Raw genomic sequence first — 25,975 nt, 5'->3', positions numbered from 1 at the left:
GTCAGAGATGCCACTGCTGCACCATACCCTCAATGTTTTGTACTTGATTCTGTGTGTTGGGTCATGTTTGAATGGGAATTTGCAGTCTTACTGCGTTCTGTTTCTTTTTGAGCAGGTGGTATGTCGAGCTTGCTCAAGAAACAGATACCCTCTGAAGTACCTCAAAGATAGGATGGCAAAAGTGTGCAACCTCTGCTTTGCTGAGCTAGAGAAAAAAGGTGAATCTCAGTTAGACATATCTGTATACACACATTCAATAAAAAAGAAACACCTGTTGTTCACCTGATAAATCAACACTTACATTCACACTTGCAGGTGGCAGCGTTCCAGCAGCTTGTGATAACTCCAGCCTCCGAAGTCATCGGGTCAGTCGGCCCCTCTCAACTGTCTTCCAGAGTCTGCAGCCCCCCAGTCTGTGGAAATTAAGAAAAAGTACCTCCAACCTCACCCAGGTGGAATGTTTTGTCTCACATTTTTGCATCTAATTTTAATCTAAAATTTCAAAATGGGATTTTTCTCATGCAATTAGGCAGTTAAATCTTAAGCATTTTGCTCTTATTTTGCGTATTTATGACAAGCCAAATAGGGATAGAAATTGAGAATATCTTTTTTTTCCCTTAAAACCTAAGGGTTTTGTAGAGAATACTTAAGATTTTTGCTTAAAGAATTTTATATTCCTTTATTGGACATTAAACCCAAACCACAAGTTGATGAGTTTTTGTACTTAAGCATTAGGGTTCCTTGTTTTGTTGTTATCAGGGTTTTTACCTTTAATGTCTGTTTTAGAAACTAACAGTTATAGTGTAAAGCAGCTGTCAGTAGACCTTACAGTTGCAAACCAATTACATTCTCAGAAAGTGATTTGATTGTATATTTTTTCATATTCATTCTCCTCTCTCTGAGTTCTTGTTTGACGGATGTTAATGTGTCATCAGGTTTCACTCGGCGTGGAGGGCTCCACCATGAGTGGGAGCCTGCAGCGGCGAAAGAAGAGCAAAAGAAAGTGGAAGAGGCTGTGGTTCCTCCTCAAAGATAAGGTGCTCTACACCTTTACAGCCCGCGAGGTGAGGGGGCACAGAGTCTCCCGCACCAGCCCCAAAAACACACACTCATTTATTTCACTTTGATTTTAGCAGAGCTGTTGTGTTGCAGTCTTCGTCCATCCCTCTCCATGTCTGGTCAGCTTTTGCTAGCTCCTTAAACAGCACATCTCAGTCTTTTCTCAGTTTCATCAGCAGAAAACGAATAACTACTAAAGGGATTCTCTGTGCTCTCTTTTCCTTTCTTTTTTTTTTTACAAGTGTGCATCTTGCACTGTTCTGTTCTTTCAAGCATAAAAATTCTGTTCCCCTAAAGCTCTAGAGAGCAGTACAGACGCTTTTACTTTCTGCAAAGTTTGACATTTCATTGTTTTTTTTTCTTTTCTTTAGGACAAAGTGGCTTCAGAAAGTTTGCCTCTTCAGGGCTTCACTGTGAAGCTGACCGAGGCGCCTGAGGAAGAAGACAGCAGCAGCAGCAGCGTGTTTCATTTGTACCACAAGAAAACCCTCTACTATACCTTCAAAGCCGATGATCAACACACGGCACGCAGGTAAGCACTGTGAGATCACTAGAAAAGCTTTCATTTTTGAAATAGAGCCTAAAGGTTTAATAGTAAATAGAAGTAGTTTTTCTATGTGGGAATCAAACAGAAGCTTTGGAAGGGACAGCATTAGTTTGGAGGTGCATTATCAGCAGGAAGATGTTTTTTTCTTCCTCTTTGGAGGAGGTGGCAATAAATACATCAGCAGGCAGGGGTTGTGTGCTTATGCAATGGTGTATTTAAAAAAATGTTAAACACAGTATTTAGTATTTATCCTGATATTTTCATTTTGTTGTATCTGAAAGTCTTTATAGAAAATTAAATATTTTTGTTGTTTTCTTCGAAAGAACATGACTCCAAAAGATTTTGTGTATTTTGTCTCTGAAAGTCCTGATCAGATATATTTCCTGAGTTATTGCTTATTATTATATACATGTAAGACCACACATAACAAAACTATATTTTTGTACCTAACTGTTGTTAAATGTTTGTGTTTTTCAGATGGGTTAATGCCATGGAAGAAGCCACCGTTTTATAGCATCTGCTCAGTTCACTTAAAGCCCTTCTCCCATTGGCTGCTAGAACTTTGTGAAACACAACAAAACTACCTGCTGCGCCTAAACACAGACCATCAGAGAGCATGTATCACATCTGGTTTTCAGTGGGATTCAAAGACTAACCCCCCTAATGACCTTTTAAAGGAGGATGCCACCTTGTGGCCGAAGGAAAAAGGAAAAGAAACCAAGGCAAACCAGGAGGATTTCAGCATCTGTGGCGACAAACTGGATAAATATCCACAAACATGAACATTCACCAAGGCCTTCCCTTTTCAAGAGCAGCTTAATTTTAAAAAGATAAATATTACAAGAAAGATTTTTATTGCAGCCATTTCTAATTAGTTTCTCTCTCTTTATTTTTTTAAGATTTCTCATCTAACAGAAACATCTTCAGTTTTTTTGTTTAAATAAAGAGGAATTATTCGGAAATTACTTCAAATACACTTTAAGTTTATAAAAAAAGATGCAAACAAACTGTCTTGAAACAAGTTAAAACACTACAGGAATCTGGTATCTATGTGACACTGACTTTTTGTTTTTGAGATGGCGCTGTGCATTTCTACTGTAATTTCTATTGCCTCTTTTGACATGTTCTGCCATTTCTAAGGGGATTTGATCAAGACAGGATTATTTAATCCCTGCATACAAAAAGAAGTCCTTTTTTTTTTCATTAAACAACAAAATTCTCTTCAGGACAAAGTAACGCTGATTCCATCCATCCATCCATCTTCCTCCGCTTATCCGGGACCGGGTCGCGGGGGCAGCAGTCTAAGCAGAGATGCCCAGACTTCCCTCGCCCAAGCCCCTTCCTCCAGCTCCTCTGGAGGGACCCCAAGGCGTTCCCAGGCCAACGCTGATTCCTTTGCAATAATATGTGAAACATCATCATCCATTCGTTTTATTGGGGAAATTTTTGCCCGATTTTGACAAATATCTGTTTCAAATCATAAATTGTCAAATTTACACTGCAGATAATGAAATCATATATAAAAATGATTTGTATAAAATGGAATTACACAAAATTCATTAAATATTGTGTTCATGACTGTAAGTGAACTTTATACTTATTGTGGTGTTTTAGTCAATGTCTTTTAAATGAAACTGTAAAATTTCTTACAGCATGCCAATCACTTTTATAAATGTATTTTAACAGTTATCTTTTACACATCATTGAAATTTGCTGTGCTGATCTAAAGTGCCAATTTATTATTTTTCATTGAAGGTTGTGCAATTTGAAATTATTCTGAGGATGGTGCCTCTAATTCAACTGTATCTTTCATTTTTCTGTTATCACAGTACTGTATGGACAGACATGTTTTGATTTTTTTGTTCTAACATGTTTCTATTACGTTACAGTATTAGCCACATATAAAAGGATATATGATTGTGATATTTTATCACAGCATTTTTCTTGATGTATGCTGCTGGATAAAAATATATCCTGTCTGTGTTGAACTCATCTGTGCTGCTCATGTCTCCTGGATAGGGAATTTTATGTTCATTTATGGTTTTTCTGTGTTATTAGTAAGACACCTTTTTATTAATATAAACCCTAAAAAGCAGGATCTGTCTAATCAACATGCATCCCTACTGCACATATACCTTCATTCATCATGTCACATTTCTTTTGAAGCTCTCTTTTGTGCCTTTGTCTGTTCAGATTTTCTATACATTCCCTACAGCCTAAACCCAACAAGTTATGGGTTACACTTCCAGCATGCAGTGTGTTGTAAATATTCATGTAAATAGGAACAAATTAAAAATAAATCACTTTAAAATTTGCATCCAAAGGACAATAACAGTGTAGGCCTGCATTTTTAATCATTTACTTTACTGATAAAGGAGAGCTGAGTTAGACGACTAACATAATGGAACAACGGCCTGACAGATAAGAGTGTGCACTTAAGTACCCCTTTGTGTGTTTTGTTTTTTGCAGTCTTAGTATGCTTGTCATCTAAATTCCGAGGCTGCATGCAGTCACTGAAGCTTTGTGGGATGATGTTGGCAAAATGTAAGTTGTGTAAGATAGTGTTTGTCCAATAGGGTGCAGCAACACGTCCCGCCAAGCTGATATAATCTTGATACAAAGGCTTAAGACTTCCTCTTCCACTTCTGAGTGTGAAACAGCAATTCGAACAAAAACAGCTTTGTTTGAAAGATAAATGGAAATGTTATACCAGTTTTTCCTCGCAAAAATGGATTTTGCACCTCTGCGTAGTGTCTTTTTTATTGTCATTTATTTTAAAACTTTGACTCACAAACTTATAGTTTGTGTCTGATCTTCAATGAATATGTTTTCATCCCCCATCTGTGTCTGACATTTTATCGTAAATGCTGCTTATTTTATGAAGAAAAACACGATTGTTGACACCAACTTTTTAAAGATATCGGTAAATCTATTTAAGACTAAAGTTATGCTGTGTTTACAACATATGTAGTAAACAGATGTAGTAAACAAGATTAAGTATTACACACTATTTATGTTCAATATTGTTTTCTTATAACATTACCAAATATAGTATACACTGCACCCACTTTAGATCATCCATTCATTTATCTTCCACTCCTTTTCCTAGACCTGGCTTGCAGAGGGCAGCAGTCTTTACAGAAATCCCCAGACCTCCCCTTAAACAGACATCTCCTCCAGCTCTGGAGGGAATCCCAAAGCAGCGGAAGGACAAAGTCCTCTGACATGGTGCCATGATACCTCCCTCTGGCCCCCATTTAGACATTCCTCTTCAGAAAAGGATCCGAAAGTCCAGATAATGTGTTTATTTTTCAAGTTTCAGCCAAACTGCTAAAACCTAGGGACTTTTTGTCGTAGTAAATTAACAATTTATAAAGAATGCTGTTAAAAAATGTTTTTCTTATTATAATGAAGAAAATGATCTTCAGTTGCAAGTACTGTATGCTCCCCCACATTAATTTACCATTAACTGGACAGTTTTCAAAACACTGTTAGTGCTGATTCTGCAAATAGAGACCAAAACCAATTGGATCAAATAAAGTTAGTCAGAAAGTACGCAGAACAGAAAATAGGAAGATTGGTGTTGCTCTAGTTACACAATCTCAGGAGTGTCAGTGACCCAATACTTACTCAAAGCAACAAAAGACAGACAGGAGAGAGAACAGATGTGACTGCAGTGAATGTTCATTTCCTCCAAGTATCATGGCACCTTGTTCAGCACCAGGTTGGTTTGACAAAACCTTTCTATTCTATTGGTGGAAAGGAGATGAGCTTTTTCCAGTTTTTACAGTCTGAGCATATTAGAAAAGAAAGATCTTTTAAGAGGACAAAGATACAAAGATTCCTTGTACAAAACCTGAGATTTTGATCATGTCATTACCTGGAAGCTGATGACACTTGTAGAAAAAAAAAAAAAAAACTTTGTAAAAAAACGTGCACATAGAAAATTGACAGTTGGTTAGCAAAAAGCACCAGAAATCAAATAATATTTTCTTATCGGAACTAGACATTTTAAAGAAAAAGTAATTACATCAAAATGAGGTTAGATTTTTTAATTGTGCTTGGTATAAAATAAAATAAAAATACCCATGATAATATGAATTAATAGTATTTTGGCTTATTAATTTCTGGTTTGTGTGTACAACTCTCATACACCAAATTATCAATACAAAGCTGGCTGCACAATGGAAGCCAAATTTAATTGAAAGCAAGACAAAAGTACAGCGTGTCATTTCGGCTGTGCGTGCGATCTGCTGTTCTGCAGACACATTTTTCTTACCTGAGATATCATGTTCCCACTTGAAAAATGCTTCCTGACGTGCTTTTTCTTGTTTTTTTTCCATTTCTTTTGAGCTATAGTCTTTTCATAGGTGACTGAAAGTGGAAAGTATTGTTGATTATTTCTTATGGAGCATCTTGACCCTTGTGTATTTTCAGGGTGATGCTTAAATTGTCATTACCTCACAACCATCACTGTCAAGCAAGAGTTTCTATTCCTGTTTCAGAAAAACATAAGTAATCAAAAATGCTATAAGGCTAGCTCAGGTTTTGATAAAGAAGATCAAAAAAGAAAAACATGGTATTAGTGTTTGTCACTTGATACATTTTTTATTATGTCCCTCTATTCATTCAGCAAATACTGTTCTGAAATTGCTGGAATGGTAGAATTGGCCCTCATGACAGTAAACATGTGAGTCCCCCGCTGCCTAAGAAAAGAACAAAAGCTTTAACATTTCTATAACACATTATGATTTCTTAAAGTGGATGCTTAAGACAACCAATGGTCACTTACTGTTCCTAAACTGTACAAACTGGTAAGGCTGGAATTTCTGCAGTTGTTAATGACATGTCTATTTTAAACTTCGCTTCAGGTTATTTTCCATAACTGCAGGTAACAGGAACACTTACATCGATAAGTTATTCAGCACCCTAAGATAGGCTTCTTCCCACTATAAATTGTCATTAAGGGAAGTTTTCTTGCACGTTTGCCAAGAAAAAGAAAATCTTGGGATTAGCGGTTAAACTAGAATGACCTGATTTTTTTTTTAAAGCAAGACAGACCCTTTAGGAAACTGGAGGTGGGTTCCATTATGAGAGAAAAAAAAACAAGGATGGCATAAGTCTGTGAATGTTTTCAAGGGAGGAATTTTGCTAGCCAATAATGCAGCACTGTCAGGGAAGTGTCAAGGAAGTAAAAAGGCCATTGGAGAATTTGAAGGTTTTTTTTGTTTGTTTTTTAACTATATTAACTATGTTCTTTGAAGTATACTTTGTTTTATTCGAAAAGAGCACTCATCCATTTGGGAAATCTAACTTTAGCTTGTTTAATTTGTATGAAAATTTGAATTTTAGTAAATTAAAATATAAAATTGTTGGGAATAACAATACTTTTAACTTGATATGAATTCAAACTTGCTTGTAAGACTAATTGATTTTTCTCCCAATGTAACTGATAAGCAGTCTCAAACATTGTCCTGTTTTTTGCATGTCATCTCTAACTTATGTTTATTGCGATTTGATGAGTAATGGTTTTTTTGTGTTAGTAATCCCGCTGTTTACGTCCATTTATAGATGTTTTCGTCATCCCTATACTTGTCCAGAGCTATACATAGGTCACAGGCAGGCAGTCAAGTGTACCTTGTCTTTGTGTTGGGAATGTTTTAGTTTTGGTGGGTAGGGCTGGTGACTCAGAATCAGGTTTTTTATTTTTTTTTTTTTTTTTTACATATTGTCTGCTGTCATAAAATTACAAAAACTGATGGTGTAGAACGACCTCCTGGAGGTTTTAGTGGCCAAATTTGTCTTTTGAGGGATAAAATGGGGCGTGGTGCAGGGAAATTAACAATTATCTGAAGTTTTTTTTTTTTTTTTTTAAACAAACAATCTCAAGTGACACGGGTCCGGATACTTCCGTGTTTTTTAAGGCTGACACAGCCAGAAGTGTCCGCCTTTCCCAGAACACATTAAAAAGTGGTCAGTCCGGTTCTGTGTGCGGATGAAGCAAGCATTAAGTCAGTGAACATTATATTTAAAGTGTGTTCGAGTGTACGCGCGTGTGCGCATTTGTGTGGGAATTCACGAATTCACCTGCTTGACGTCACACGTCTTGTCTTTGTAGCTCGCGACGCCTTCGACAGAGCCTCAGTGTGACCTGGCTGGCAGTCCCAGTAAGAACCTCCACGCTGACATGAACACTTCCTGAATTAAAAAAAAAAAACAAACAGTCTTTGAAGTTGGTCAGAATCGAGCTTTCAGAAAACCGGCGGACTCCGCGAGCACCAGCGACAGACACGACTGTTTACTGCCAAAGAGGTAAGTTCTAATTTAACGTAAAGCAGTTTCAGCTGCTGCTGTCACAAACTAATTGGCGTATTTTGAAAGTTGTGACAGGAACCTCCTATTTAGGCCTAAAAGAAACAAACAAACTATTGATTGTTGCACCGTGTTTTACACAGAGAATCAAAGCCATGTTTGGCTTTACAGATGACTGGTTCTGTTGTTACTGTGGGGTTTAAACTGTCGGTTAACGTGAGATGTCGCAAACGCCACGATTGTGATCAATCCTGTTTTTACCCAATTGCTTTTTATATTTCATGCAAAGCTTTTCATATATACCTTTTAATACCCCAATAGAAACTTAGCCTTGAAAATAGAAGTCTTTGTTTGTTTGACTTTCTTACTTTTCCTTTTTTTTCTTTTTTGTTTTGTTGAAACCGAAAGAAGACTTATTTGAGTTTCTCAAATACAAGAATAAACGTTCATAACTGCTGAAATGTCATCAGTTTCCATTAGACTGGGGTGTGTATACAACCAGAGCAGATTTCAAATATTTCCGTTGACTGTTTTCATGTAGGCACATTGCTTATACATTCATTTTTTTCCCATTAATTTTATTGTGTAGGTAGTCACATTTTTCCACGTGAACTGATTCACCTTTGCGGTTAAACTACTTGCGACAGTTTTGCATGTTTTACAGGTGAGATGCTCCATTAGAAACTCTTTATTTGTCCCATTTAAATCAGAATTGTGTTTAGGGCATTTACATTATAAATGCTCAGGTAGATAAAATAGCTAAAAATGGAGTTTGCCCATAGGTGACAGTGTTTGATTTTAAAGGTTCTGCCTAGCGGTGAGGATTTTCCTGTTTGTTTTATTTTTATTTTTATTTTCAAGTGCTCATTAACTTTTATTGACTAGTTTCGTTCAACCCATCAATATATTTTTGAAACATTTTTTCCACGGCCTGCAAAGCCTTGCAACACCTACTCCCACTCTTGTGTGTGTGTGTGTGTGTGTGTGTGTGGGTGTGTGTGTGTGTGTGTGTGTGTGTGTGTGTGTGTGTGTTTATGGATGGTGTCTGTGCTGTGAAGGCTGGCTGCAGGTAACCTAATCTGCCCCAGGTTACTGGTGTGTCAATATTGGCTTGCAGCATCACAAATTGCTTTGTGGGTACAGTTGAGACATCAGTTCGTTGGGGGTTTCTACTCCCATCTCTGTGTCACGCAAACCCAGCAACTTCAAATTAATAGACCAGCACAGATAGATGGTAAACAAACATTTGATTTGTTGGAATTAACGAGCTAATGCTTACAGTATTCTGTTTAATACCATGTTAGTGAGTGGAGAAGGAAGCAGTTGCCAGTGTGAAAGGTGTGCAGTTGTTTGTGTATTAGTTATCCTAATACATGTTTAGATAAAGTTTTAATCATATTTTATGTGTCAGTTTCTGCTACAAATTGATAAAGCTTCAAATTTCACAACCAAGTGGTTTACCAATTTCATTTTAATCAGTGTCCTTATGCAGTTATTTTGGTTTCTTCCAACTTTTAGCTTTGATAACTTGACGTCTCTCATCACAGGCTTGTGTTTTCCTGTTCCTGGCTCTTGCAGTCTTATCAAGTTCAGGTATCTTGCTTAGACTGCCTTTGTGAACTGTGAATGAGACAGAAATCGACACCCCTTTGAAAGCTAGCGAACACATGCTCAGCCTTAAGCACAGTGACTGGATTACTTCCATGGTGGTGTAGCTGGTTTAACTTCATGCCAAAGAGCTTAATGCTACTCGGAAAGAATCAAAAAAAATTTGAAGGCGGAAAAATGTTCACAGCCATCCTTCATATTCAAGAGTTTTAATTATTTAATGGTGACAATTACATTTATATCTAATTATTTTTGGTCATTTCGGAATAAGTTTAGCTCCAGAGTGATGGATTTAGACCTTCATCATTTCCCCCACTCTTTCAGAATATCTTGATCGGTTTGTGCACAACATAAAGCCTTTAGAGAAAAACTATTTTTTTCCCCCTTCTGTCAGATTCCACAGAAACTCATTAAAACCTTCTTTGTTCTGGGTTATTACCTACAGGGTTTAGAGGCTGTTCACTGCCAGGTGTTAAAAAAATATTTAAAGTTTTATTGTTTTTTTTTAAGTATGTGGAAACTCAATTTTTTTTTAAACGAGTTCAAACCAATTATAAAACTACATAAAATGGAATAGTTTTAAAAAGGGCTTGAAGTAATTCACTTTCCTAACTTTTTAAAACTTGTCAATAGTTTCATTCACCTTAGTCTTAGTATAGTTTAAACTGATTTCAGCTGTTATATTATTTTGAGTTTCATATTGCCTTCACTATTTCTCTATTTGGTCTGCCTACAAACAAAAACAAAGTTATGGTTTTAGCTGTTTTAATGCCAACAAATATACACACGTGTATATATTATTATGTTTTATTATGAAAAAAGTTCAATTTTTTTAAATATATTTTTCAATATTAGTTTAAAAAAACTAGAGATTATTTAGAGTAAGGACAATTAAGGAAATTTTTTAACAAGTTTTTCAGCTTCCATAACAATGTAAAAAAAACCAGCAGATGCTTATGACAGGAAGACACCGATGCACATGTATGGATTATTTTATCATTTTAATTTGTTTTAGAACATATTCATTGTTGCCCAGTTTATCATTTTTGAACTTATTCTGGCATATTTCTTTTCAAAAGGCACAACATGTATTATGTTTGTGCAGCAGGAAACAAGGTTCCATAGGTTAGGCTGCGATTCTGTCTGATGGATAAAATGCATCGATGCATCTCCCTTCAATTCCCAATCAAACGCAGCGCTTTAAGCTACTGAAGAAGCAAGAATGTGTTGGCTACAATAAGGGCAAGTTTTTATTCTTTCTGTTTACAGTAATCTTTTGTTGGAATTTAAAGCATGTGAATGCCACCCTCGGGGTAAAGTTGTGCTGATATCTAAACTTGAAAAATTTGGCAAATTTTCCTTATTGTTGCTAACAGTTTTATCTTAAGGTTGTCTAAATTCTTTTATGATGAAATGTTACTACTTTCTCTTTATTAGTCTAGATTTTACTGCCCAGTATTGAATTCTCTCACAAATGCGATCATAAATCAATACTTATAAAGTTTTTGTTTTGTTTTTTTCATCAAAGATAAACCAGACAATCCAGACTTTATTGGTGAAGTGAATCCACAAGTCATTGAAGTGATGATGATTAAGATGCGAGTAAAAAATGTTTAGATGGCCCAGCTCTGTCTATTAGCCTCTAACATTGAGTCAGCAAATGCAAAGTCAACAAATGCAAAGTCACAGGCATGGTTTAAATTTGTTTAAAAGCAACCTGATATCTAGTCACCAAAGGTGAAGCTTTTTAATTACTTTGTGATGTTTTGACAAATTTCTTGGATGAGAGAACAATTGGAGAGTGCGGGGAAAACGAATGCTGTTGCGTAATAGACTGCTGGTTCATGTTGCTCACAGAAGCCATGTCATTAGTTCAGGCTACAGCTCACACTTAAAAACTTTTCTCCAAAAAGCTATAAATAGACTTCTATTAGTTATTGTGTGGCTACAGAGAAACGGGTCATGATCATTGCAATGGTCGTTTACCAGGTAGCTTTAAAAACAGATTTTTTAATGATTTTATTCAACTTTCTTTATTTAACAGCATTGTAATACTAGTAATCATACTGTATTTTTATTTGCCTTTTTTCTGTTTCTGGAGGCAGAAGAGTCTCAAATGTTACTGACGCCTCATAAACTGCAGTTGTGGTTGATTTCAAAATGGTCTTCTCTCTTTGTTGTCACTGTTTAACAGATGATACATGGATGTCATTATTATTAGTAGGAGGGCTCAGATCTGCCCGGCCTGTCTAACCGGCTGAATCCCTGGGGTTTCTGGGAAAATCTCTACTCATTGGCTTGTTTATGGTGCATCACGGAGAATGGCTTTAGTGTATCATACTCTTCTTCCCCTGTTTTGGTTTAATTTATTCTAACGAGAAAAACTCAAGTGTAATCCAATTGGGGAAAAATTGGATTTTAAGTTTCTTATGTTGAAACATTTGGGTGCAATAACAAGCAGGAACATTTTCATAGATAGGATATCTGAGTGCAGTTGTTTTTTGTTTTTCTGGCACTTTTTCTGTTTTTACTGCAGCAATTCCTGATGGTAAAAGGTGACTTATGCATTGGTAATTTATTATTATTGTTTTTTTTTTTTAAAGAATTTTTTATTATTTTTCCAATGCTCAAAATATACACAATAAATTAAATATGAGTATGCTAAAAATATATGAAAAATATTGAAAGTACTAATAATAATCACAAAAACCATAAAAACAATGCCAATTGTCCAATTAGCTGATCAGAATAAAAGAAAAAAAGAATAAAAGTAGTTGAGCGTTCAGTTCAGTGTCCAGCCTGCCGTCTTAATCGGGCAAATCGGTGTTTTATGACTTTTTTGCTCTCATAGCCCCCCTAACACACCACAGCATAAAACAGGGCACTGAAAACAACAGACTAACGAAACCTAAAAAGGAGTTTTGGGCAGACACTAAAAGAGACAAGTCTTTTTTAAGAAGTATAATTTGCTCTGCACCTTCCAATATATGGAATCCATGTTTTCCAACCAGTTCAGACTCTTGTCCAGCCAGATTTCTACTGTTCTCTCTTTTAGGCTTTGCACTTTGACTCTGTTTTTGTCTGTCGATTAGCTCTGCTTTTTTTCCTGACATATTTCTTCTCTAACCATCAGTTCAAGAACAAATGCCTGTTTCTCCAGTTTAAGCCCCCATCTCTCTCTTTTGGCCTTTATTCTATTAGTTTGTGAAACCTCTGCTCTTGGATTTTCACTTCTCTCTCTTGGAGATCTGTGATAAAGTACACTCATTTGACTTTAACGTTGGCTCCCTGAATTAATTGGTTACTGCATGACTTTGTGTAATTCTTCTCATCCACACCCTTGGAGGGTTTTTTCAACTATGTTGCCAGTTCTCAGCAGAAATACATTAGCTCAGAAGCAGCAATGTTGCATGCATGCATAAAATCTAGTCTACATTGATTCTGTGAATTTCAAAAATTGTATTTTATGTAGGCCTGCACAATATACAGCAAATGTATCGTTATCGCGATATCCAGCTATGCAAAATGCATATTCCAAAAGACAGCGAAAATTGCAATAAATGTTTACCTTAAATGTGCTAAAACAATCTTATGGCAACCTGAAGCATTTAATGAATCAAATAAATCCCTTCATGCATTTGACCATTTGGATGGACCCCTTCATGTTGTTGACCAATCAAATGGAGTCTATTATGTTAGATGTTTGCCTCCTATGTCGACAAGGGTCATTTGAAGTATAATCTTTAAACTGTTGCAATGAAATGGGAATGATGTTTTGGGTGTTTTGCTATTTGTTTATATACCACAAATTATATTGTTATCGCAATATTAATCACCAATATCGCATATCGTGGGTTTTCCTCATATTGTGCAGCCCTAATTTTATGTAATGTATTTGAAGGTCTATACAATTCAAATGCAAAGGTTCGGGTTAGATTGTTTAGTTGTAATTCAAACCATATGAAGAAAAAAAAATTTAAATTAAAAAAAAAAAGTGCATAGTTTCTTTGCAATTGGTAGGTGAAAATTTGAAGCTCTTGATGTGAAAAATCATAGAAATACATTTCAGAAATCCAGATCTGAAAGCAGAAATGCATGTGACGGTTGAGCAAGACTGAGATGAGTGTAAAGGCAAATTACAATTTCTTAAGAAGGAAAATGCAGCTTCTCTACTCATCATTATGATTCGCTTATTTTCCATCTGTAAAGTTCATGCAGGATTTGCTGTAATTTAGTTTTCTTCATGCTGAAAACTAAAGCTTAGGTTATTTTGACATTTGTACAGACTAAACGACAATGGAAAAAGCTGACACAATCTTCCTTTTGGGTCTTGAGGCTTACACAACATTTTCCTCATGTAGCATTTAATGGTATGCCCCTAGTGATGTTTATCTGTTTAGTTTTTTTTCTTCTAATATAGCTCGAGCTTATATAGTTTTTTCCTGTAAGTCTGTTTATGCACATTTTTTCACCAAACGCAGTAATTGCAGATAGAGTAGACAAGCCATGCTCTGCATTTTAAAGTAGTAGTTTGTTGCTTTTTGTTAAGGCAATGGCAAATCTGGTCAAATTTTACGCACAATAAACGATCTCAGACTTGCTTGTTTAAGCTCCAGTAAGTAGGGCTTTTTTTTTTGTCTTAAAGTTTACTTTTTTGTTTTTCAACCTATTCCCTTCCTTGATGCATCTGATAATTTTGTCCTCTCTCCCTGGGGAAATGAAGCTATATCCTGTGTAAACTCCCTTTGTTTTTCTGGTCATTTTTGTCCATCTGTAAAGATCGTAGAGGAATGTGCAAAAACCTGGAAATGAGTCAAAATTGTTAAAAAGTTGCATTCACTTTTGTGAGTTTCTGATGGTATCTTTGCCCGTCTGATTTGACTCTTGCAGGAAAAGTCACTTGAATTATGAGTCATTTGTTCAGCTTCACATGACAAGAATGCAAGCGTCAACTACATTGTGTTGTTGAAAGCTCGAGTCTATGAACGTATTGAATGTCATTTTTGTTTAACATCTCACTCAGGCCTCCCTTTGATGCACAAACTCGTCATCTTTGTGCTTCTGATTGTTAGGCCTTTTTACAGCATCCTGCTAATTCCATTACGACACATTTCCACTAGAGATGTGTCCGGTTCATGCAGAGTTATCATACTGCACTGGCACTAGATGACATCAGTGGAAAATTCCACTCCTGCTGTAAATTGTCTAGTCACTATAAGAAATGCGTCTGACTGGAGGCCTCACCTCAATGAATGAACTCAAGTCTTCTCTTTGGCTTGAAACAGTATCAGGGCTTTTAAGTTATTTTTTTATTGTTATTATTTAAAAAGGAAAAAGTTTTCTAGTGGTTTAGAAATTCCACTGTGAACACCAAGTTGCAGGTGATGTTTGAATATCTATTACTAAAGACACAAACACATGTTTTTTAGGACGAGGGTTTGAACCATTGACTGTATATGAGAACTGGACTGACTGTGATGTCACCCATAAAAATGGCTTCTTTCCGGCTCCAACCAAATGAAGTTAACTCAGTTTCCATTTTTTTCATGATATGGACAGTTTCATTCCAGAATATATGGAACTTGACAAAATGACAAAATCCTCATATTTACACACATCTTTCGTTTTTTTCAGTTTTTGTGGTCTTTATCGTTGTTGTAGTTTTCTTTTTACTGCTTTTATATTGTAAACTTAACATATAAAAGTACATTTTCTAAATGTAGATGTAGTTGTTTTGAAATTAAGTAATAGTATTAGGATTTATTTTGAATTGAAAACATACTGCTACCTAAAATGTTTTTTTTTTTTATTAATAGTATTTAAAATATTTTGTAGTGCATTTCCTTTTTTTGTTTTGTTTTCCATGTCTCCTAGTATGCCCAGTCTTTGTTGTACTAGTTGGGGTTGTTTCTGAAGATTCTGTTGGCTTAGTTTCTCCATGCTGTGCAGAACTTCAGCAGCCCTATTGATGCTTAATGTGCAAGATGCAATGAGAGGTGACTGAGCACAGCCTGTGTGTCTGTTCATTCTTATAGGGGACTGAGGTGAGAGGTCACCATGCCGCCCTTCCTGCGTATCGCCATCAACGCTTATGAAGCTGGGGATTTGCCAGCTTTCAATGACCTTCCCGTATGCGCCATCAGACTGAAGGATTCTATCAACACAGGTATGTTTGCATGTAAGGCTCTGTACAGACAGGAAAGTGGTGCATTAAGGATGCCCCATGCTCTAGTCTTAAAGTGGCCTCATCTGTTGAGGTCAGGTGACCACAAGCATATTTTTCCTTTGGCTTTTTGTTGCTTCTTCTTACTTTATTTTTTTATTTTTTAATAGAACGAGGGAAAGCTTTGGTTCAAAGGAAACCAACCATGTATCCTCCCTGGATGACCAGTTTTGATGCTCACATCTACGAGGGTCGTGTCCTTGAAGTGATCCTGATGCAGGGCACTGATGTGACCGTGGCCAAAGCCACCATGGGAATGTCTGTGCTGGCAGAGCGCTGTAAGAAGGCCAAGACCAGTGGCAAAAATGAATTCTGGGTAGACCTGCAGCCATCAGGAAAGGTTCAGATGGCAGTGCAGTTTTTCCTGGAGGACGGTGACATAGGTAAAACTTCAACTACATCTCTAAAATTTGATTTTATAAAACTCCATAAATATTTTGCTTTATTTATATCTGTTTAATTTCATATATGTATTTTATATCCTGTCTAAGCAAATTATTACAGATAACAGTGACTGTAAATGTTTTTTGGGAAACCTTGGAATTGTTCCAACTTTGATGTTTTTTTTTTAAGTCTGTGAAAAATTATACAAGTTTAAGGTGAATATTTTTAGAGAGAACTTTAAAGAAATGCTATTATGTAATTAAGTTCTGTGGTGCTAAATCGTACCCACTAGACCAACAGGGAGTGAGGCCAAATATTCTTTGCCCCTTTTTCGTTTTCCCTTCTGTTGTTGTCTTCTACTGAAAAGGGACATTTCCTCTTTTCTTTCCTTAAATTCTTGCTAAAAGTACAAGCATTTAAATGTTGGTTTGCTGATTTATGCTCACTTGTAAACATGATTTACAGAATTATGCCCTTTTGAGATAATGTTTTACCCAATAAGCAGAGTTCTTTTTTCACAGAAAAAATATTTATTGGAGTTTGTGAAATACTTAATATTTACTATTTAAAACCCTGTTTACACAATCAAACCAAAAAGTGACTTATAAAATGTAATTTGTGGGTCATAATGTTTAGCAGTGTCCTAATAACAGTCATTTCCATGTTCAAATGTACAGATTAACAGAGAAAAAGCAAGACTATTATTCCTGATTGCACACATTTGAATCTTAAATGCTGATTCAGGGAATATGTTTTATTGTGTTACTTCTTGACTTTTTTGGTATACTATTTTAATTTATTTTCTACCTTAAAAATATTAATTTTCATTGGTAGCAGAGTGATAAGTTAAGAAGAGTAGGAGGCTGACAAAATTGTGTTTTCGGTGTACATCTGTTTCCTATTGTGGCCTTTTTCCAGTCTTTCTTTAATCTAACCACCTTTCCTGCTTTTCACTGTGTTGTGTTTTTAAGGCGACTCCTTTTCTGATTATCACCCCCCCCACACACACACACACACACACTCTAATTTTCTTCTGAAGTTTTGTTTTTACTAGCAGGTCTCATTCCTTGCTCACTATCTTCTCTTTAAAATGTTTAACTGCGGTTCCTAATTTCTCTCTATATTGGCAATTTAAAGAAAAATCAGATGACTGAGTCATCCTTAAAGAAAAGGTGAACAAAATTAAAACTCATTCTTGGCTGTAGAAATTAAACTTTTTCTTTTAGAGTAAAACTTGAAATGACAAATGTTTTCTAATCTGTAGACTGGAAAGAAACTCCACTGATCCATAAACTGATCTCCACTTTCAGTGGCAACAACACAGTCTGTGAAGCCTGAGGAAGAAACATACACCCTGCCCAGAAGGAGAGGAGCCGTAAGGCAGCCAAAAATTCACATCATCAAGAACCATGAGTTTATCGCCACCTTCTTCAACCAACCAACCTTCTGCTCTGTCTGTAAAGAATTTGTGTGGTGAGACGACCTGACAGCTGATATTAAAACCTCAAAGTTCTGTCTGCTATAGTCTTCAATAAGGGAGACATGCATCTGTTTGATGTACAAATTACACACTTTTTTAAGTGTTGCTCTCATTTCTTTTTTTTTTACATTTTAGTTATGTAATGTTTACTATGAAAATGTTTTTAAGTTGTTTTCATCTAATGGAGCCAAACTCAGCACTTAAACTAAAGTCCATACATGATTTTTTTTTTTTTTTGCATGCACATTTTTAGCCTTTGGCATGTTCAACCTAAAGAAACCAACCTTTTTACATCTCTTCCTATTTTTCCTGTATTCTAGGGGACTCAACAAGCAAGGTTACAAGTGTAAACGTAAGTGGAGTCTTTTCTTTCTTTCTTTTATTTTTAAATCTACGCATTTGATGTCACACTGAACTAACTACTCTATGTATGTTCCCAGAATGCAATGCTGCAATCCACAAGAAGTGTAAAGACAAAATCATTTACAATTGTACTGGAACAGCAGCCAACAGTCGTGAGACTATGGTAAGCGTTCCCTCTGCTACAAAAGAATGAAATATGTTAACTGCAGATGTGGACCTGATGTGGGGAGGCTGCTTGGTTCTATGAAAAATGTTTTTCAGCTTTTCTGTTGCATCAAAAGCAGTGGGACTTTCTTTTTTAATTAATTTTTTTATTTATTATTTCTAAAACCTTGTAAAGTTTAATATCTTGTTGGGATATTTTAAGTATTAGAATTGGGAAATAATTTTAACGGTAAATGGCTTGTACTTATATAGCGCTTTTCTACCTACAAGGCCCAAAGCGCTTTACAGTCACACACACATTCACACACTGATGGCGGCTCCGCTGCCAAACACTGGGGCCAACCTTCCATCAGAGGCAAGGTGGGGTTCAGTGTCTTGCCCAAGGACACATCGACTCATGAGCGTGCAAGGCGGGAATCGAACCTGCAATCTCACGAGGATCGACCGCCCTACCGCTGCACCATGGTCGCCCCAATTTTAAAATGTTTTTTTTTTAAATATATCAAATGGAAACAAAGATGCAGTTTATCCATTTAGTTATATTGAAAAGCAGCTATAAATGTCCCTTTTTTTTTGTCTACTCTGCATATTATTTGATGAATTTTCATGAATCCTTTTGCATTTGCAGTTCCAGAAGGAGCGCTTTAAGATTGATATGCCACATCGTTTCAAGGCCTACAACTACAAGAGCCCCACATTCTGCGACCACTGTGGCAGCCTGCTGTGGGGCCTCTACAAGCAGGGCCTGAAATGTGAAGGTGAATACGCTTCTTTGGTTGTACTTTTGCCTTTTAGGATTGTATATTCTTTATCTTCTCCTTTAGGCCACATTTATTTTTATCTGCATCTTAACTATACTTTTTACCCATTTTTTTTCTTTTTACAACCTTTCTCCTAGCTTGTTCGATGAACGTTCATTTTAATTGTAACAGCAAAGTGGCTAATCTGTGTGGAGTCAATCAGAAATTGCTGGCAGAAGCTCTGTCTCAGCTCACGGTCTCACAGGTTGGTGAATAGTTTGTTTAAGAAAATGAAAACCTAATTTAAAGTAATTTGAGTTTTTTTTTTTAAATTGCTTGTTTGCATTTTAGAAATCCTCAAAGAAATCTCAGGGCTCTGAATCTGAGGCCGAAGTACCCGATGTTGGCATTTACCAAGACGTGAAGACTACAACAGTAGACCCGAATGGTAAGCTGCATCACCAGTCGCCATTTTTTTGTTTGCATAAAGTGTCATTGTGATGCTGATCACCTGTTTTCATAATCTCTGATTTTAGTTTTTTCTTCCCTTGAATTTGCATATAGCTTTGACTATAGATTTACATTTTTGTTTACTCAAAGTCTGGGAATGTGTGTTTACAGCAGATGACAAGAACAAGACTCCTACCCCATCTCCTACCCCATCCCCTGCTCCTCAACTGCACCTCACTCTCAATCACTTGGTGTTCCACAAGGTGCTGGGAAAAGGAAGTTTTGGCAAGGTATGCGCTGTGGTCTGCGTCCTTAAGGACCTACTCCAGTGAATATCGTCTTTTTAACATGTTCTTATGGCATTTTCTGATGATGGAGGACATGTATAAAAAAAAATACAATGAAAACTGCATTTCCGAGTATTTCTTTACTCAAACTCTTATGCCTTAGGGATAGATGGGAAAAATGCTGTTTGTAGTTGTGACGATTCTAATACAATGGGCGGGCCAAAAACTCCCAGCCCATCCACGTGTAGGTGATTACGTCTTTGTTTTCCTTGTTTTAAGCTGGCATCTGGCTCAAAACTGCACAGCTGGTTAGCTCCAATATTGTTGCCCGTTTATGTTGCACTGGTAATGTTAGGTTGGGGTTGTGAGGAACTGTAAGCTAGAGAGAGTGTAAACTGAGAGCTCAGTTATGGGTGATGGGTATTGGGGTGGGGTTGCTCAGCACCGGTGGTTCCACCAGTACTCGGTGGCAAATTTCTAATAAACTACTGCCGCTTAAAAACAACACGTTTTTTATTTCATAATTAAAACACCACTGGGAACACTTGACAACAGATCAAAAAATAATCAGAGTGAGACTTGAATTACTTTTTTATACAATATGAAACTCAATAAATCATTATTTTTTCCAGTGATATCATTTGTAAAAACAATGCAACATTCCTTAACATTCTCAACATGTATATGTTTAGTTAAATATGGTTGGTTGTATGTTTTTTATATAATAGTTTTTTAATGTCTTATTAGCACATTTCACTCTATCATGAAAAAAACAATGTCATTTCCTAAAACCTCATTTTTGATTACAGAGAAACTGCAATGTACCCTTTTTAATTGCATGAAGGTGTCTTACTCCGACATGAATCACCCCTATCGAGATTTAGAAAAAACATATACTCTTGGTTGTCAGTGGGGCCTTATTGTAGATAAGATGGAAACCCATAATTCATCAGAACGGAGTAAAATACTTCAACTAATCTAGTTACAACTTTTAACTCTGAGATACCTACATTTTCAGAATGATAAATTGTTAAAAAAAATAAGAGGCTGCCTTTTAACACATTTAAGACGAGGGTTAAAGAGCTGGAATGCAGACACCTAAGGCTCAGACTTTGGCTTACAGCCTTTAATTGTGTGAGAAATGTTCAGACTGTTTCCTGGTAACCCTTTTGTCTGAGGACCTCTAGTGGTTGTTCATGCTACTGAGTGGACTTAACTCCGCTTTGGTTTTACTGTCCACATTAGCCTCTCACATCCGAGTAAGCTTTTGTCACGAATGCTCCATTTGCTCGTATTGTTTTTGCAAAATCACCACAACAAGCATGTATTTTTTGGACCGTGCTTTAACGCATTACTTCTCCACTTCCCAGGTCCTGTTGGCAGAGCTGAGAGGAAAGGGTCAGTTCTTTGCTGTGAAGGTTCTGAAGAAGCATGTTGTTCTCATGGATGATGATGTGGAGTGCACCATGGTGGAAAAAAGAGTTCTGGCTCTCGCCTGGGAGAACCCCTTCCTCACTCACCTTTACTCCACATTCCAGTCCAATGTAAGAGATGACCCACTGGAAAATCTTCCAGTAAAATACACTTTATTCTGCTGTCTGAAAATAAAGTGGAAGTTTAAGAGATGACTTCCAAGCTCTCTTTACTTGACTTTGTATGTGAATTTTCACATGTTCATTCCTAGTTTGATGTGCTTTTCCACAGGAGCACCTCTTCTTTGTGATGGAGTACCTGAATGGGGGTGACTTGATGTTTCACATTCAAGACAAAGGCCGCTTTGATATCACCAGAGCCACGTCAGTTCACTAGACGCAGTTCTGATGGACCTTCTCTTTGCTGTTGAGCATTATTCATGATGGTAAAAATGTGTTTTTGTAACTGTAGATTCTACGCTGCTGAGATAGTGGTGGGATTGAATTTCCTTCATTCAAGAGGAATCGTTTACAGGTATGATGTAAACTCCATTCTGCACTTTGGTCTGAACTATCATGCGACTTTGATATAAGACATTTCAAGTTAGTTTTGTTTAGGTTACACCTAGTCTAAAAACATTGTGAGTACATTTACAGTATTTTTTCTTTTATTATTTTATGTGCACAGAGATTTGAAGCTGGACAACATCATGCTCGATTGTGATGGACACATAAAGCTGGCTGACTTTGGCATGTGTAGAGAGAACATCTCTCAAGAAAACAGAGCCTCCACATTCTGTGGAACTCCAGACTACATTGCCCCTGAGGTTTGTTTCAGGGATTATCTGATGGCATGGTTTATAATTTTAAGCATTTTAACTTCATGTTCACCACACTCAGGATTTCCCTCAGTAATTTATCAGAGGGCTGTTTAGCTAGCATTGCATTATGGGGTGTGTCCAAATTCGAGGGCTGCATCCTTCAATGGCCCTGGCCTTCCCGGGCGACGTTGGCCGTGTCCTTCATCAAGCGGGTAGGCTGAATGTTAACAACTGTGAATTTGGACGAGTCTGGCCTTTAGATAATTCCAGCCATTACATTGGCAAATGGGCTTCATGGTGGCACAGTGGTTAGGGCTCTTGCCTTACAGCAAGAAGGCCCCTGGTTCAAGTCCCGGGTTTTCTCCGGCTTCCTCCCACTGTCCAAAAACACACTTCATAGGTTAATTGGTTACTCTAAATTGTTAATGTGAGAGTGCATGTGTGTGTGAATGTGGCCCTGCGGCAGACTGGTGACCTGTCCAGGGTTTCTCCTGAGGCTCAGGCAGCCCCGACCCCGGAAGGGAAAAATGTATTAGAAGGTGAATGCACATTGGCGAATGTCCTGTCGCCTAGCAACCGTTAGTCCCGAACAGAGAGGAGTAGTGAACCAGGCACAGGGCTCAAAAATGTCCTGGCTTATTTAATCCAACTTTGAATCTGGGAGGTGTAATTATAAAAAGGTGTCATTCTCTCCAACTCCAAGTCCCGTGTTACAGTCTGCCATTGTTGTCAGAAAATCTATGGGTTCGGCCGCAATGCATCTTGGGATATGGACAGCATAGAAGGATACTCCAGATCAGGAGACTTAAACGAGTCGTTGAATTTGGACAGCACTTGTGGCAGCGCTGTGACATAAGCAGCCTAAAATTGCAGCCTAAAAATGCATCCCAGGAGGAACGAAACCCTCGAATTTGGACAAAGCCATTGATTGAAAAAAGTTAATTTTTGTTGTTGCCACTTTCTATTAAATGGCTTTATATTAAATAAATGGCAACATTTTTCTGAACTCGACATTATTGTTTCATTACTTTGATGTTGATCAATTGTCTCAATAGATCCTGCTGGGACAAAAGTACACCTTCTCAGTGGACTGGTGGTCCTTTGGTGTACTGGTGTACGAGATGCTGATTGGTCAGTCACCTTTTCAAGGTGACGACGAAGACGAGTTGTTTGAAGCCATCAGGACAGACACCCCTCACTACCCTCGATGGATCACCAAGGACTCCAAGAATCTGCTTGAACAAGTTAGTATTTGTTGTTAGAAATGTGTGCCATTTCATCTCTTTCTAAATATTTTTATTTAATCTGCTGTTCTTGAATATTTATTTTTCTCAGCTGTTTATAAAAGATCCGATTACCAGGATGAGTGTGGTTGGGAATATTCGTTTACATTCCTTCTTTAAATCCATCAACTGGACTGCTCTGGAAAAGAGACAAGTGGAACCCCCCTACAAGCCAAAAGTGGTACGACCTTTTGTTTCTTTTATTAAATCTGATATTTTCCATATGTATTTATGTGCGACCAGCACAAAAAGTGATGATAATTCATGTTGGCCACATGCAGCCAAGATGCACATTGCTGCCTTCTCCACACGCATTTTAAGTGCGTCGAAGGTTGCATTTTGTTGTTGGCCACACGTATTTAAAGTTAGACTTGAAGTTAAAGTCCTATCATCTGTCACGCACCAAGGTGTGTGAAATGTTTTTTCCGCATTTGGTTTATCCCCTGAAGGAGCGGTGAGATGCAAAAACGGATGCGCGCAGGAACTATTTGGTGGTTTAACCCAACGCTAATCCTAACCTTAACCCTTCCTCTAGGTCTGTGCAGCCAAAAAAGAGTTCAGGGCTGGCTGCACGTATTTAGAAAATCACGTGCGAATAGACATTTTCTTTTGAAAAGACCTCTAGAAATGTACAAACATGTAAACTAGTGGTGCTCATTACGTAGAGCACAATCGCCTGGTCAATCCCTAAGGATGTGACTATAGATCACGGCCCATCACAGATAAATAAACAAATGTTTTCAAAAAATCCGTCAGCAAATCATCATCTTCGCCTGAAATACTTCACTTGATTGGCCCTGCAGAACGGCCAACCGAACATCCTCTAACAAAATATTTTTTGGACAAGAGTTTACAGCCTTTCTAAAAGGCTTTGAAATGTTTTCATTTGGCAGAATTCGAAAAACCTTTTTTTTTTTGGACAAGTTTTCTAGTTTTTGCTGTTTTTTATGCTGTGTTCCATTGAGTCGGTTGAGCCTTTGAAAACACACCTGGAAAACTTTTAGCTAAATGTGGGTTTTTATGTTGTCATCATTTTGTAATTCTGCTTTTTTAATCTTTTATAATTTGTACAACTTTTGTTTTATTTTGTCTTTTTAAATAGTTTTCACGAGTATTGGAAAGCACTTTGTGATTCTTTCTGGGAAAAGTGCTATAAAAACGTAACTTACTTATTTGTGATTCAAAGAAGACACCCCCCTCCTGAAAAAAATGTATGGATAAAAAATAGAGAATAACGGTAGAAGTCTTTTAGCAAGCCTGAAATATTGTTGCCCTACAATACAGACCATAAAGTTAAATCTGTCTGCTTTAGACCATACCATCCTGCTTTTTTGTACAATTGTGTATATTAGACTTTGATCCTATCAGTGCTTTAATTTATATTAACTTAACTGAATTTCTTGGCCTATTATCCACAGAAATCCCCAAGTGACTGCAGCAACTTTGATCGTGAGTTCCTCAATGAGAAACCCCACCTCTCCAAGTGTGACAAAAACTTGGTTGAATCCATGGACTGCAATGCATTCGCTGGCTTTTCTTTCATCAACCCAAAACTGGAAAATATGATATCCTAATGAACAGGAACAACAGCATTCTCTGAAGCACAGCTATACCTCTGCAGTCTTATGGGCTGTGCAATTCTTTTATTATGTATTCTTCTGTCAGCTGGGTTTGAGTCTCACTCTGACTTTTAAAGTCCCTCTTCTGCAACGTGATTGTTACCAAAATGTTTAATGTCGATAGCAAAACTCAGCTTTAATTGTGAAACTATAAGGCAAATAATAGTTTTTAAATTCAGGATAGGATGGGAGTTCTGTTTTTGTTTTGTTTTTCTTGCAACAACTGTTGTGGTACAGTCGATGATGAATTCACTTGTATTTTATTTTTTCTTGACATATCTTGTTTAGGTTATAGTTTAAACTTATATTATTACCATCATTGTATTTTTAAGTTTGTAGTCACAGGCAAAGGGTAAAATTTTTGTTTAATCAGTTATTTTGTATATATCTAGAAAAAACATACAGGCCAAAATCACCTGCACAGTTCTGTCTCACCAGCTGTTTTTGGGATGCATATAAACTCTTGTGAAGGCAGTTGTATTGTTTCTTGGTGGAAATACTTGCTAAGGTAGTCATTGCACAGACAATTGTTCAATTTGAAGTTATTTTTCTTTCTTGTACTGTAAGCAAATAGTTAGGAAGTTAAATTTTAGATATATTTGGAGGCAAGTGAGCATTCGTAGTGTTTTTTTTTTTTTTTTTACTGGAGATGATTCCTTCAGAGTCCTACTTTTAAAGAGATTTAAATGAAAGTCGTATTTTGTGCACTACTTGTACCAAATGCTATTCTGTATATTAAACTAAGTTGTATCCTCCTCTTTCCATATGCAATACTAACACAGGTACCTAAGCTATGTGTATGGAACAATAGGGTTTTTGTTTTCATGGAACGTTGGGCATTTTTCTGTTGAAACAGGTTTTAATATGCATAAACCAAATGGATAGAATTAGAGAATTGGCTTTTACCGTTTACTGTCTCAGTTTCACATTTGATTCTAAATAAATGTACTGTAAACCTTAATTGTTTGCTTTGTTTGTTTTATGTGAAACAATGCAACCCCCCCCCCCAGTTCAGGTTAGTAACAAAATAACCTCCCACTTTGTTAATGCTAAAGCTTATACACAAGATTTTAAATTCGTTTTAGTTATTGTAAGATTTTGTACCAACGTCATTCAATGCATCTGGCAGCACATGTCATCAAAATGTGAAAGCCAACAGGAATTTGACAGTTTCGACACACAAATGGTTTACTGCCACCTAGCGGTAATGTGTGCGTGGTGC

General features: G+C 36.8%; 2 protein-coding genes and 1 long non-coding RNA gene across 7 annotated transcripts in view; 2 read left to right on the top strand and 1 right to left on the bottom strand.

Annotated features, from left to right (window-relative positions):
- The window catches only part of fgd5a (FYVE, RhoGEF and PH domain containing 5a), a 34,854-nt gene extending 30,916 nt beyond the window's left edge, over positions 1-3,938 (top strand). For 2 of the 3 annotated variants that reach the window (XM_004068959.5, XM_078947325.1), the window contains exons 17-21: positions 116-218; positions 316-452; positions 936-1,064; positions 1,431-1,591; positions 2,084-3,938. In XM_004068959.5, the coding sequence (XP_004069007.2) occupies positions 116-218; positions 316-452; positions 936-1,064; positions 1,431-1,591; positions 2,084-2,120 (567 nt within the window). In that variant the 3' untranslated portion in view covers positions 2,121-3,938. The remainder of the gene's footprint in view (positions 1-115; positions 219-315; positions 453-935; positions 1,065-1,430; positions 1,592-2,083) is intronic. The other variant, XM_011475058.4, reaches the window with a different exon arrangement.
- Positions 66-7,828, bottom strand: LOC144992180 (uncharacterized). Its single transcript, XR_013656047.1, has 5 exons — positions 7,694-7,828; positions 6,067-6,102; positions 5,886-5,980; positions 302-413; positions 66-205 (listed from the first exon to the last, which is right to left on the bottom strand). It is a non-coding gene; the product is annotated as an uncharacterized LOC144992180 (long non-coding RNA).
- LOC101162283 (protein kinase C delta type) lies at positions 7,513-25,714 on the top strand. 3 transcript variants are annotated; one of them, XM_020703273.3, is made up of 17 exons: positions 7,513-7,918; positions 15,562-15,692; positions 15,860-16,132; positions 17,444-17,606; positions 17,934-17,965; positions 18,054-18,139; positions 18,770-18,899; positions 19,040-19,146; positions 19,233-19,329; positions 19,506-19,621; positions 20,989-21,162; positions 21,323-21,414; positions 21,503-21,565; positions 21,719-21,857; positions 22,907-23,095; positions 23,187-23,315; positions 24,553-25,714. In XM_020703273.3, exons 2-17 carry the CDS (start codon positions 15,584-15,586, stop codon positions 24,706-24,708), a joined length of 2,055 nt encoding a protein of 684 aa, XP_020558932.1. In that variant the 5' UTR covers positions 7,513-7,918; positions 15,562-15,583; the 3' UTR covers positions 24,709-25,714. The 3 variants fall into 3 exon arrangements, with proteins under 3 accessions (XP_020558932.1, XP_011473358.1, XP_078803455.1); XM_011475056.4 differs by having other exon boundaries at positions 19,503-19,621; XM_078947329.1 differs by lacking the exon at positions 7,513-7,918 and adding an exon at positions 8,419-8,582 and having other exon boundaries at positions 19,503-19,621.
- The last annotated feature ends 261 nt before the right edge of the window (positions 25,715-25,975 follow it).

Source organism: Oryzias latipes, chromosome 5, assembly GCF_053564925.1.
Source record: "Oryzias latipes strain Hd-rR chromosome 5, Olatipes_Hd-rR_3.1".
NCBI classification, from domain to species: domain Eukaryota; kingdom Metazoa; phylum Chordata; class Actinopteri; order Beloniformes; family Adrianichthyidae; genus Oryzias; species Oryzias latipes.
Note: the sequence above shows the minus strand (reverse complement) of the source record. Positions and strands in the feature narration are given on the sequence as shown.

Coding starts and splice junctions, on each gene's coding strand:
- LOC101162283 (XM_011475056.4), top strand. CDS start 15,584: ATGCCGCCCTTCCTGCGTATCGCCATCAACGCTTATGAAGCTGGGGAT. Junction 19,147..19,232: donor CTCAGCTCACGGTCTCACAG/GTTGGTGAATAG, acceptor TTTGCATTTTAG/AAATCCTCAAAGAAATCTCA. Junction 21,858..22,906: donor CAGACTACATTGCCCCTGAG/GTTTGTTTCAGG, acceptor TTGTCTCAATAG/ATCCTGCTGGGACAAAAGTA.